Source organism: Trachymyrmex cornetzi, unplaced genomic scaffold (genome assembly GCF_001594075.2).
Source record: "Trachymyrmex cornetzi isolate Tcor2-1 unplaced genomic scaffold, Tcor1.1 scaffold1002, whole genome shotgun sequence".
Lineage (NCBI taxonomy): Eukaryota > Metazoa > Arthropoda > Insecta > Hymenoptera > Formicidae > Trachymyrmex > Trachymyrmex cornetzi.
The window spans coordinates 369,001-380,228 of NW_017295547.1; the positions used below are offsets into that span (position 1 = coordinate 369,001).

Here is an 11,228-nt window from a genome sequence, read left to right on the forward strand (position 1 = left end):
GTGTATTGTAGACGACGCCTTAAGTCGTAGGAAACTAACCAGTCCCAATCGAGTATTCTCCTTATATTTGATTGTGATTGGTTGGTTTCCTACAACTTAAGACTCCACGACCATTTACGACTTTTATGTAGAGGACCCTTAAAAGTATAGGGCGGAATCCAGACAATGGTCTCGTTCAGCGGAGAAAACTAATCAGTTTTTTTTAGCGCTTAGTGATTCTTTAATATGATTGCTAACCTTTTCGTAGGATGGTGGGAAACAAACTGACATGGGTCAAGCGTGTAATCAAGTACGCAACAAGCAGGGTTGTGATAATCGTGCCTACAACCGCGATCCTCACTAATACGAGTATCATTTCTTGCGCGTCTGCAAGAAAACCGTTCTTTTGCTCTTCTTCTTCCTTTTCTTTATAGGTAGGCCACACTGTTTGCAGTTCGCGGATCTGCGCACGAGATTTGCAGAAGAGTGCAGTCGAAGCAAGATTGTGATTGGTCCACTGGTCAGGATACTCACCGCGGCAACGCCTCGGCGGCGGATGAAATTTACGCCCTCGAGAACGATAATACCATCGCCGTAACGACAAAGGCTTGTAAAATGTCGCACGAAATTTAGATGTAACGACATTGCCGCAATTCATAATTTCTGTCTTTCCAAAGTACAAGAGAGCAAGAAAGGCTACGTTTCATGATCCGCAACGCTGTTTCCGTGCATGTCCATGTTCACAAGTTCACACATAATTTCTTATCTTTCTGAAATAAATCCTTTAATTTTTATTTGATTTGATCGCCAGCGCGCTTACGCGCACTTTTCCAATACGTCTCGCGTAGTCTTGCGCATTGTGGAAGCAAAGAAAAACCTGAGAAAGGCCGTGCCGGCCTTTTCCCCGTTCCCGTCGAAATCACTCGTACACTATCGCCAGTACATCCATTTTTAGTTTGGGAATTACGTGACTACATACATTTTCTGACACTATCGATAAAATCGTATCGTTAAAAATAGATGTGATTCATCTCTGTACTAAATCCTCAGGATAGAAACGTGCCGACTATCCATAAGAGGGATTTTTAATGGGTCTTATTCTCTATTCCCTGTTTTTTTTTATTGTCCAGAGTTCCTTATGGCTCCTGCACAAGTGCACACTGGACGCGGAAGAGTGATCCCGATTGACCACGTCTCGATTGGACACCACCAATCACAGCGACCGGTGCTTAGGAGCTTTGTAGTCTCAAGCGCTGTGAGTGGCTCGTGTCCAATTGAGCCGTGTCCAACTGGGTGCTGCCCGATTTACACTGCATCCGATTTGCGTCGTACGATGCTCTGCAACCAATCAGCAAACAGGATTCCGATGGATTTTGCTTCGTATCATCGGAATTCTGTTTTCTGATTGGTTGAAGAGCGTCTGATTTAGCCGCGCGGCGCGGCAAGCGTTTCAATGATTTCCGCGTCTAGTGTGCACCAGGGTGCACTTGTGCAGGAGCCATTACACCCTGTATATACTGCACTGTGACCACAGAGCATGCTGCATGAAAATGTAACCATAGTGCACGCTCGCTTCGCTTCGCAGTATTTCGTGGCTGTGACACTTTTCCTAACCTGGATAGTTGTCACTTCTACTATTAATATGTTGCTCCACAAGGCAGAGTGACGCTTTTTTTTTTGCCAAATTCATTTTTGTCGTGCAAAAACGCATGGAATGAGCCTAATTTCATTAAAGTCAGTGAGGAAGACAGAATTCTTGAATATTACCAACTCTTTCGATAGGAAAATCAAATAAGATGACAGTGAGTTTATATTTCATATTTTTTTCAATGAATGTTCATTCTTAATTAATTGACGTTTCCATAAGGAACGTTCCGATTGTTTAGACTACTCGTATTATGAATCCTTTTGCGTGTACTATTATTATCAAACGACAAAATTGAAAATACATTCACATCTGGTATCGCTTTGAAGCTATTTGCACTGTGTACGATTAATGATTCGTACAATATAATGCAACATAACCTGGATGCTGTTTATTTTTACTATGTCATACTGTTTTTGTGGAAAATGGATGTCTTTACACAATTACAACGCAAAACTACATATATGATTTTTATATATACACATAGGTAATATTGATACTTTATACTTTATATAGCTATTGTAGAACAGGCATTTCGAATGCCTATTCTACAATAGCGTTGCAAGTCGTGAACCGTAAGAAATTGATCAATCACAGTTCACAGTTGAATACGACAAAAATAATCAACTAGAATTTGTTAATTTCTTATAGCTTACAGCTTGCGACCCTATTGTAAAACAGGCTTAAGACTAAGGGACTTCGCACAATAAAAGGAACAGAGAACGGAGAATAAGAATCTCAACCTATATATATCGGAAATCACGTATTATGGAATACACACTGTGTATTCCACAAAATTGAAAAATTTCCAGAAAATTATTCAATCACATTTTACATGCAACTTTATAAGAGAAATGCGATTGGATAATTTTCTGTATGCATATGTGTATGCGGCTAGTTTGTGTGGATTTATCTTAATGGTTGCCTGGTTCTACTTCAGCCAATCACGATGTAGCGAGTCCATCGTAATTGGCTGAAATAGAATCGGACAACTATTGAACGTAATCGTTAACCCGTAGTCTGATTGTATTTTCGGCCCGATCAGGTTTGCACCAACCTGGGTTGGAAAATGCTTTACTATTGATTGACGTTACACGCTCTACCAATAGGAGAGCACGAAACGTAATTAATTCAATCCAAGGTATCGATCATGTAACTTAAAATCGATCATGTAGAGTAAAAATTTTTTGTATGAGCCAGTGTATATGCATGTACATACGTACATACACGTGTGTATTGGGAAATTTGATATATCGTTACGCTACCTGGCGGGAGATATCGGAATTAGTGCGGATAGGTAACTTTGTATTTATATGGCATTCAGCTAAATTTTAGTACAAATTAGTTAAAAATTCATGGAATTTTCACCGCTAACAAATAAAAATAAAGTTTTTTGTTGTGTCTTTGGCTGCACCAGTCAAGCTCGTAAGAATGTTAGATTTTTTCATTTTCCTCAAGAGGGCAAAAATCTCATTAGTTTTACTAGTAGGTGTCGAACTAGTAACAACACAAATTTCTCCTATAGATATTTTCATTTTTATTTATTTACTGCAGCTTGTATTTACGTGTAACAACCTTATAGTATAAGAACTTGTTGGTTAGGTTACCTACTCGCAGTAGTTCTGACCGCTGGCGCTAGATGAAAGCTCCGCCCCCATCGAATTTCCCAATATAAGTATGCATACATTCATTTATACATAAAAATGTTCACTTTTCACGTTTCCACTCTGAAAGAAAAAGTTACACAATCGTGTTATTTACTGAAAAAAGTAATAAGTAATTTATAACGTATCGACAAGTTACTTTTTCCGTTATAAGTTACGAATAACAGTAACTAATTACAAATAAAAAGTTATTTTTTTCAGTAATGAATAGAGTTGCCAAATCTCGGTCGCACGAAGAGAGTATATACATTGATTAGCCAAAAGAGTATACTTTCTAAAAGAAAAAGAAAAAAAGAAAAAAAAGATGAAGAGGTGATATTTTTTATTTTAAATGCCGGTATTTAATAAAATGACATTTTTAGAATGTAATTTTGATTGACTTTTTTCAGTTTTCATAAAGTTATTCACATATATGTGAACATGTTTATATTATAAAGTATAACATATTATAAAGTATAACATAAATGTGAATATGTTTATTCACATTTTACTTTGTAACCAGATTTTTTAATGTTAATAGAATTGAGAGAATAAAATTGATTCATATATTCCACGTACTTTGTAACTTATAAGTTTTTTCAACAAATATAACCAAATCTCTAGTAAAATCCCTATATAATATATAAATAAATATTTATATATTACATACTGTCCAGAGCGAATACAGCCTTAGTACAAGCCAAGTAAAACTTTTTTATAAAATAATAAATTTAAATATTTTAAATAATTTTTTAAATTTTTTATTATTTTTCAAAGAAAAGATACAATAAGTGAAAAGTAAGAGTACACTGTTTTTCAACTTCAAAAAGAGTAGAGGAGACCGGGGCTAAGTGGACACCAGGGCTAAGCTGCCATTTGAATTTTAAGTGACAAAAATATATCTTATGAGTTCTCAATTTATATTGTGGAAGGCATCTCGTGTGTCTTCTTTACCAACGAAGTTTGGTTAGTTTAGGTGCCGCGTTATTATGTTAGGTAGTCAAATATGTTTTCGATAGTTAAAAGTATTTTGTGTGTGTGTGTGTGTGAAATTTCATTTTTCGAATCACTTTTTGTGTATATGGATGAAATAAAGTTGCAAACACCAAAACTTTTTATTGCCACCTTATATTCTCTTATAACCACTCTATAAAACGCTAATAATCATTTGACTAAAATCGTTTACTTTGTTATTGAAAATTGCAATTGAAAAGAAGGTGCCCACTTAGCCCCGGTCTCCCTCCCTTACATGTCTTAAAAGAGTATGGTTAGCAATCCTAGTAATAAGTAACTCTTCCAACTGTAATGTTACCGTACGTAAAATTATCGTTATAAAAAATTCGCAACATCATTACCAAATTGTTATTATAACAAAGTAACGATAAAAAGTAAAGCGTACTTCTATTTCCTGTTAAAATCTTTCTTAACTTTAACATTACACAAAAGTAATGAAAAAGATCATGAATCATTTTTAAGTAATATTGTAATGCATTACTTTTTAAAATTAGTGACAAATAATGGTAACAATTAAGTTACGTTGTAAAAAAGATTAATAGTAACGCCTACTTTTATGAGTAACGTTCCCAATCCTGAGTACACGTAACGTAAATCATAGCTTAGAATTAATTGGATGTAATTCCTGAATATACCCCTGTACAGACGAAGAAAGGTAAGGTATTGACCAAAGGAGCAAAGCAAATAAAGGAAGAGAATGTCTCTACGCTGAGTTTTTACATCTACATGGCCTTAGGTGCAATGGGAATACACTTCATAACGATGGTGTTGCGTGAATTCAATGCACTGACGATAGTAAGTTGAATCTCTCTGATGAGGTTTATTCACGTCGAATGCTCCAACATGCTTCAACATACTCCTACTATAGTTCCTACAACGAGCCCGTTGGGACATGCGACGCGACAAACCTATGGACACCGATATAGCTCTGCAGCTATAAAACCCCTTAACTGTGTATTATTGTTACAGAGTCTAATGGCATTTTCTGCAGTTATATATATAGGAAGCTACCAATTCATGTCGTACATGGCTCGCGCCACGTACTCAGAATCTGGCCAGCTACTAGATCCAGGTGTTGATCTCAACATGGAAGGTGGTATAGCAGAGTGAGTTTTTGCTATAACTGTACTCTTCTCATCGTTATTAATTTCTCTCTAGATAGCATGAGGATGTCCATAGTATGTCTATTGGACATTCACTTCTAGATTGGAATGTACATTGGAATGTTCATAGAATGTCCAAATTAGGTCTATCAGATTCATGAAATATATATGTTATAAGCGAATATGAATTGAATTTAAAATGGACATCCTTGGAATGTCCAGTGTTATCTGGATACTATTGTTCATTGAACGAAGTATCATAATTTTGTTTACAGACATTTCAAAGATTTAATCATATTAACGTCAGGAGTGCAAATTCTGTCTCTTATTTCGAACTACTTCTGGTTATTGTGGCTTTTGGTAGGTACTTCGATAAACCATTTGCATTGCTTTCCTTATTATGTCACAAAAAGACTACATATATGTGGAACTCTTGTTATTGCATATTTTTATAGGCACCATTAAGGGGAAGCTGGGTGCTCTGGAAACAAATTTTGGCTCCGTGGTTCTTTGCTCAGCCACAAGAGCAATCTGAGATGAACGAGAAGAAAATGCGCAAGTTAGAAAGGAAAATGGCGAAGCGATATCAATGAAAATCTTCGTTGCTGTACAATAAGAAAATTCCATTGAATTATACCTGATTTAACCAAGGGGATGGTAGTAAGATCAAAAAACACCGGAAAGAGAGAAGTTTGGAAAATTTAAGATTTTTTCTTGTCAAGAAAAATTGAGACTGTGCAGTGGTTCGACATTTCTATAGGATAAATATTAAATGAAACAAGATTTTGGAGGTTTTTACAAAGATGTACGAAACAGGGAAACACTTTCACAGAATTAGGAGGAAAATCGCAAATTGGGAGATAGATTTTTCGCCTTTACCTCTTTGTATTTTAAACAATTGATTCTCGGCAGACTGCAATCCATTTTATTATGTCTATAAGTAACGAGGCACTTCTTATTCGATAATATTTATAAATTCATTCCTATATAAAAAGTCGGCGGCAATACTAAATTATATGTATTATTGGAAAGTCAATCTTAATTAAATATATTCAAAAAGAGACATTACATTAAAGTAGGAAAATAAAGAAAATCTTAAAGTCATTTAAAGTTGAATAATAGATGACCGGAATAATCATAAGGGCTGCGGTCCACTTGACGCTACAAACGCTTCGAAGCGTTCTTTGATTAGTCAATTTGTAAAATTCTTTGTTCTGATTGGTCGCTCAAACGCTTCGAAGCGTTTGTAGCATCAAGTGGACCGCAGCCAAGATCAGTCCAGTGGAGCAGTCGTAGCACACTAATTGTAACTGTTAATAGTAAAAAACAAAGAATCCCATGTTCTCAGTGGGTTCCATTGATTTTTCCACTAGCTTATAATATATTCATGTATTAATAAATATTACTTCCATCGCGATTTATATAGGAATAAAACTCCTGGATAAGAAGTATCTCGATTTGTTAATCTTTATCTAACTTTGTTAATTATGCTAATGTAAATGATCCTTTTTGTAATTATAGCGATAATACAGTAATGCTCAATTTTTTAAATCTTTTATTATATGCATGAGAATTTGAATAATAAAATGAGAAACAAACACGCGCGTGCGTGCATACGCAAGTGCCTTCTTGGAAATAATGGTAACAAATGAAATATGTTGAAGTGATGGTTGAATGGATAAAAATCAAATAATCTTTAATACTTGTATATATTGTACATTTGGTAATTATACAATTTAGCTACCTCAAAAATCAATGAAGTTAGGCTTATTCGACGCGTTCTTGCATAAAAAAGCATCATTCTGCTTTGCGAACAGAGATATTAGTTAGGGTCGTAAAATTACCAGGATACATATTACGGAATGAGAGTTATCCCATTAATGCTGAGTTCAGATTCCCACTAGAGTGTCACCCAGATATCACTCCTTGTTTATCGAACATTAGGCAAAGGTAATATGAGACCCAGGGAGCACCCATGTGGAAATCTGAATACTCCTTAGGGTCCGCACACACTTTCCGGAACAACAATCGAAAGACATATCATAAGAACTAACCAATCACAGTCAAGAATTTTCAAAATCTTTTAGCTTTGATTGACTAACTTTTAGGGTGCCGTTACATAAAGTGTGGAAACGACAATAACTCGACTTTACTAGATATTTTTCGGTCCTAGTGGAACTAATTTAAATTTGTGTTATCGGAAGCACCTACAGCCGATTATTTATCCAATAGATCCATAAATAAGAACCAATCGTTTGATGAACAAGCTGCATTCTGGAACCCATCACAAAAAAGTGTTGCAACTTTTTTGTGACTGGCTATACATACAGGAACATCTGCCGATTGTATTTTGTGTACCCACTCGAGTTGTGATTTACATTTTCGCCCTTCCATATACTATTTACGACATTCGTGTTCTGACCATGTTGACCTCCGTACTTATCCGGAGGCAGAAGCCATTAATTTAATAAGAAGATACAAAAACTCCGAGAAGCTACACGAGGGATCCTAAAGCCGTCTATATTATCGACTAAATCGTAATTTTCCACCGTGGCCACGACTTCGGGCGAGTGGCAGTGGGGAGAATCATGAGAAACGCGCCACGGTTTATTGGAATCAGACTTTATACTACACTCTTATGGACTTACAGGATTCTTGTCTCTGACGAATTTTTATCTTAATTAATTTTATCGACTTATTTTTTACATATTTGAAATTGTTTAGTATATGACATGGTCTCTTATTATTATATTTTTTGTTTAATCTTTTGCATTATTTTTATTCATTAAAATATTACGTGTAATTATTTATTAGAATTATCTGTGTCAAGATTTAAATTTTAATTTGTTATCATTTGCTAGAACTGATAGAGACCAAGTTAAGGTCGAAAACGTTTTTCCATATGTTAAGTACAATATATGAACTATTAAAAATTGCTTATATTACATCTATTATGTGCTCCTTTCTGGCCGTTTTGTTTTTTAAATTTGCTTTTGTAAAATAAGAGTCGATTTCTATACCTTTTTAGCCCATTCTGAAACCTTACAACAGCAATTTCACTACTTAGGGATGTCATTACACAGGTATTATACATGCTAAAGAAGTTACGCAATGACAGCAGAACAATACCGAGCTGTCGTTAAGAAGGTACAGAATAGGTCTACAGAGAAAAATATGTAAAGAAAATTTTTAGAAAACTATATATATCAGGATGTATTTTTTAAATAAAGTAATATTTGCAATCATTTTACATAGAACGTAAAATATATCGAAAATTCCCCTTTCGGTAATCAAAATTGGCATATTTAAAATTGAATTATTCTTAATCAGAAAACGAAACAAAGCATATGACAGCTGTTAAATTGAAATCAATATGATTTTATTCTATTCCGAAAAGACAATTTTCGATATATTTTGTAAGTGTACTCTTGCGGTCCACACTTGATGCTATAATTGATTAATTAATAAAATTCTTTCTTCTGATTGGTCAATCAAATGCTTCGAAGCATTTGTAGCATTAAATGGACTATACCTTTTATTAAGTGTAAATATTTCATTGAAAATCTTTCTATTTTAATATATTTTGTAATAATTTTCGTATATTTTCTCGCTTATGGCGTTATTCTAAAAATCTGTAATGAATGGTTAGGAAAGTACCTTAAGCCAGTACCCAGAATTGCAAATCTTGAGCATTGACTTAGACTGAAAATATCTAAACTTATATCTCTAATCATAGATTTTATTACAAATGTTTTTGTTTGATTACTGTATTATGGAGCCAATTATATGTATAGCGACAACTATATACAGGATAAGTACTAAGTATTCTAAAAGATTTGCTGGAGTGATTCCTCCCATAAATTCACTTAGTATCCACTCTGTACATATAACACATATACAAAAATAGCATTTTTATTCATATTTAGATAAAAAATATGTTGTTTTTTTCTGACTAAAACGTATTACCTGTTCCAATTGCTGGATATCGATGTGTGCGTGCATACACAATCAAATATAGCACACACACACATACACAAATGAAGACAAAACGTCTTGATTAAAATGTCTTTAAATGCATCACTGGACCAGTCTTTCTCTGATATCAGTGTCTAGACCCTTCTTTTTTCGATAATTGTACTCTGATTGATAACTCGGTGGATGATTGTGTTCGTGCACCCCCGTCGGCATGAATCTCTCAGCGATCACAGAACATTTACCGCGACAACCGCGATGCTGCTCCGCACAACGGTAGTGTGAGCTATTATATACTTTAGAACGAGATGTCATGTTGTACACGTATCCTTCGTGGACCAACTGTGGTCTACCTCTGGCAGATAGTCTATAGACCACTGGTTCCACATCTATATAAAAAAATTTATATCAACTTTCTTTTAATCAAGATTTATTTCATACAACAATCAAACGATTAGTTTAATATAAATATCTTGCAATCAGTAAATCAGTTAATATTTCATTATGTTTATGAATAATATAATAAAATACCTGACTGTAATGATGTTTCTTCCAAATTTTGTTCGTTAGACAACTCAATTATTTCTTCACTATTATCAATAGCCTTACTAGTCTTGTTACATCCAATATCCTTTTCATAATTGGAATCATTCATATTATCTGATTTTTCATTGTTATCTGACATGAGACAAATATCGTCCTTGTTGTCAACATTTGACTCATTTTTTAACTTTGTAATCGAATTGTAATTGTCCTCAACCACCTCTCTCTGTTTCTTTCTCGTTTTAGTGTTCCTATTGGCTATCCTGCGAGAGTGTACAGATTCATCTGGAATTTTGTTCTTGCCTTCTTTCTTGCTTAGAACATCAGATAAAGCGTTTACATCCTTGAAATCATGTGAATCTGACACATTGACGTAATCATTTAATAATGGTATATGTCCCTCGCCACCTTCTAATCCTTTTATTTGCAGCATCTGCGCAACTTTTAGGAAAGTAGACAGGTCATCCTGTTTTATATTCACCTCTCCTTGATACATGAACTTCAGCAAAGATATTACTTCTGTATGCTTTACATCTTTCAGTATTATCACTGGATGTTGACAAGGATTTTCCTGCAGAACAACTTGAGGTGTTATTTAAATAAAAATATTTTACAGGACACTGTTAACAATAAAGTCATACTTTAAATATATTTTTGAAGTAAGGACTGCATACAGACAGAACTAGCTTGTGGGCAGCTAACAATTGTCCCTCTACAGCAATTGTTACATCAACCAAATTGTTCTCATTCAAATGAGAAAGAAAGCCTGAAGTCAAGTTGTTACAAAAATCATTCCATCTCAAAGAAAATTCCTTTGATGACAATTTTGTAGCCATGTTTCTCTATAAAAGAATTAATTTTTAATGATCTAAGCCCTATAAATAATTATGAAAAGGATTTCTTACAATCTAATGTTATTAAACACATATAATGTAAAAAAAGAGATAAAACATAAATGTCTATAAAATACCATGTTCTCGATTGTATTAAAAGGAATTATTAAACAAAATATTAAATTCTTTAGTTTTTCAACAATTAATTTAACATTAAGTACTAATTTAATATTAAATTAATGATTATACGTACAATTAATCTAATACTTAACCTATACCTTCCTATTATGTGTCACTAGTGACCAGTGATTCCTTACGTTTTCCTAACTTGAGTCTTTCGATAATCATAACTTACACTATATTTTATTTTCTAAATGAAGTTTAAACATTTTTTTAGAAAGTTGAATGTAGATTTGTAAATATTTAGATTTTCTTAACCATTTTAAATAGATGAAAATATGAACGAGTTCTAGTGACCCACAATATCAGGAATGAG

General features: G+C 34.0%; 3 protein-coding genes across 7 annotated transcripts in view; 1 reads left to right on the forward strand and 2 right to left on the reverse strand.

The window, feature by feature from the left end:
• LOC108771010 (aarF domain containing kinase 1) overlaps positions 1-1,082 on the reverse strand; it is a 9,899-nt gene extending 8,817 nt beyond the window's left edge. For 2 of the 3 annotated variants that reach the window (XM_018522873.1, XM_018522855.1), the window contains exon 1: positions 238-1,082. In XM_018522873.1, coding sequence (XP_018378375.1) covers positions 238-637 — 400 coding nt within the window. In that variant the 5' untranslated portion in view covers positions 638-1,082. The remainder of the gene's footprint in view (positions 1-237) is intronic. The other variant, XM_018522864.1, reaches the window with a different exon arrangement.
• Positions 1,083-1,559: 477 nt separating this feature from the next.
• Positions 1,560-6,526, forward strand: LOC108771051 (transmembrane protein 208). Its single transcript, XM_018522938.1, has 5 exons — positions 1,560-1,781; positions 4,927-5,076; positions 5,251-5,387; positions 5,660-5,744; positions 5,840-6,526. Exons 1-5 carry the CDS (start codon positions 1,776-1,778, stop codon positions 5,975-5,977), a joined length of 516 nt encoding a protein of 171 aa, XP_018378440.1. The 5' UTR covers positions 1,560-1,775; the 3' UTR covers positions 5,978-6,526.
• Positions 6,527-8,977: 2,451 nt separating this feature from the next.
• Positions 8,978-11,228, reverse strand: part of LOC108771034 (protein abrupt) — a 3,337-nt gene continuing 1,086 nt past the window's right edge. The window contains exons 1-4 of one of the 3 annotated variants that reach the window (XM_018522917.1): positions 11,011-11,136; positions 10,541-10,741; positions 9,888-10,470; positions 8,978-9,745 (exon numbers count right to left, since the gene is read on the reverse strand). In XM_018522917.1, coding sequence (XP_018378419.1) covers positions 9,462-9,745; positions 9,888-10,470; positions 10,541-10,735 — 1,062 coding nt within the window. In that variant the 5' untranslated portion in view covers positions 10,736-10,741; positions 11,011-11,136 and the 3' untranslated portion in view covers positions 8,978-9,461. Of the gene's footprint in view, positions 9,746-9,887; positions 10,471-10,540; positions 10,742-11,004; positions 11,137-11,228 lie in introns of those variants that run through there. The other 2 variants (XM_018522909.1, XM_018522926.1) reach the window with 2 other exon arrangements.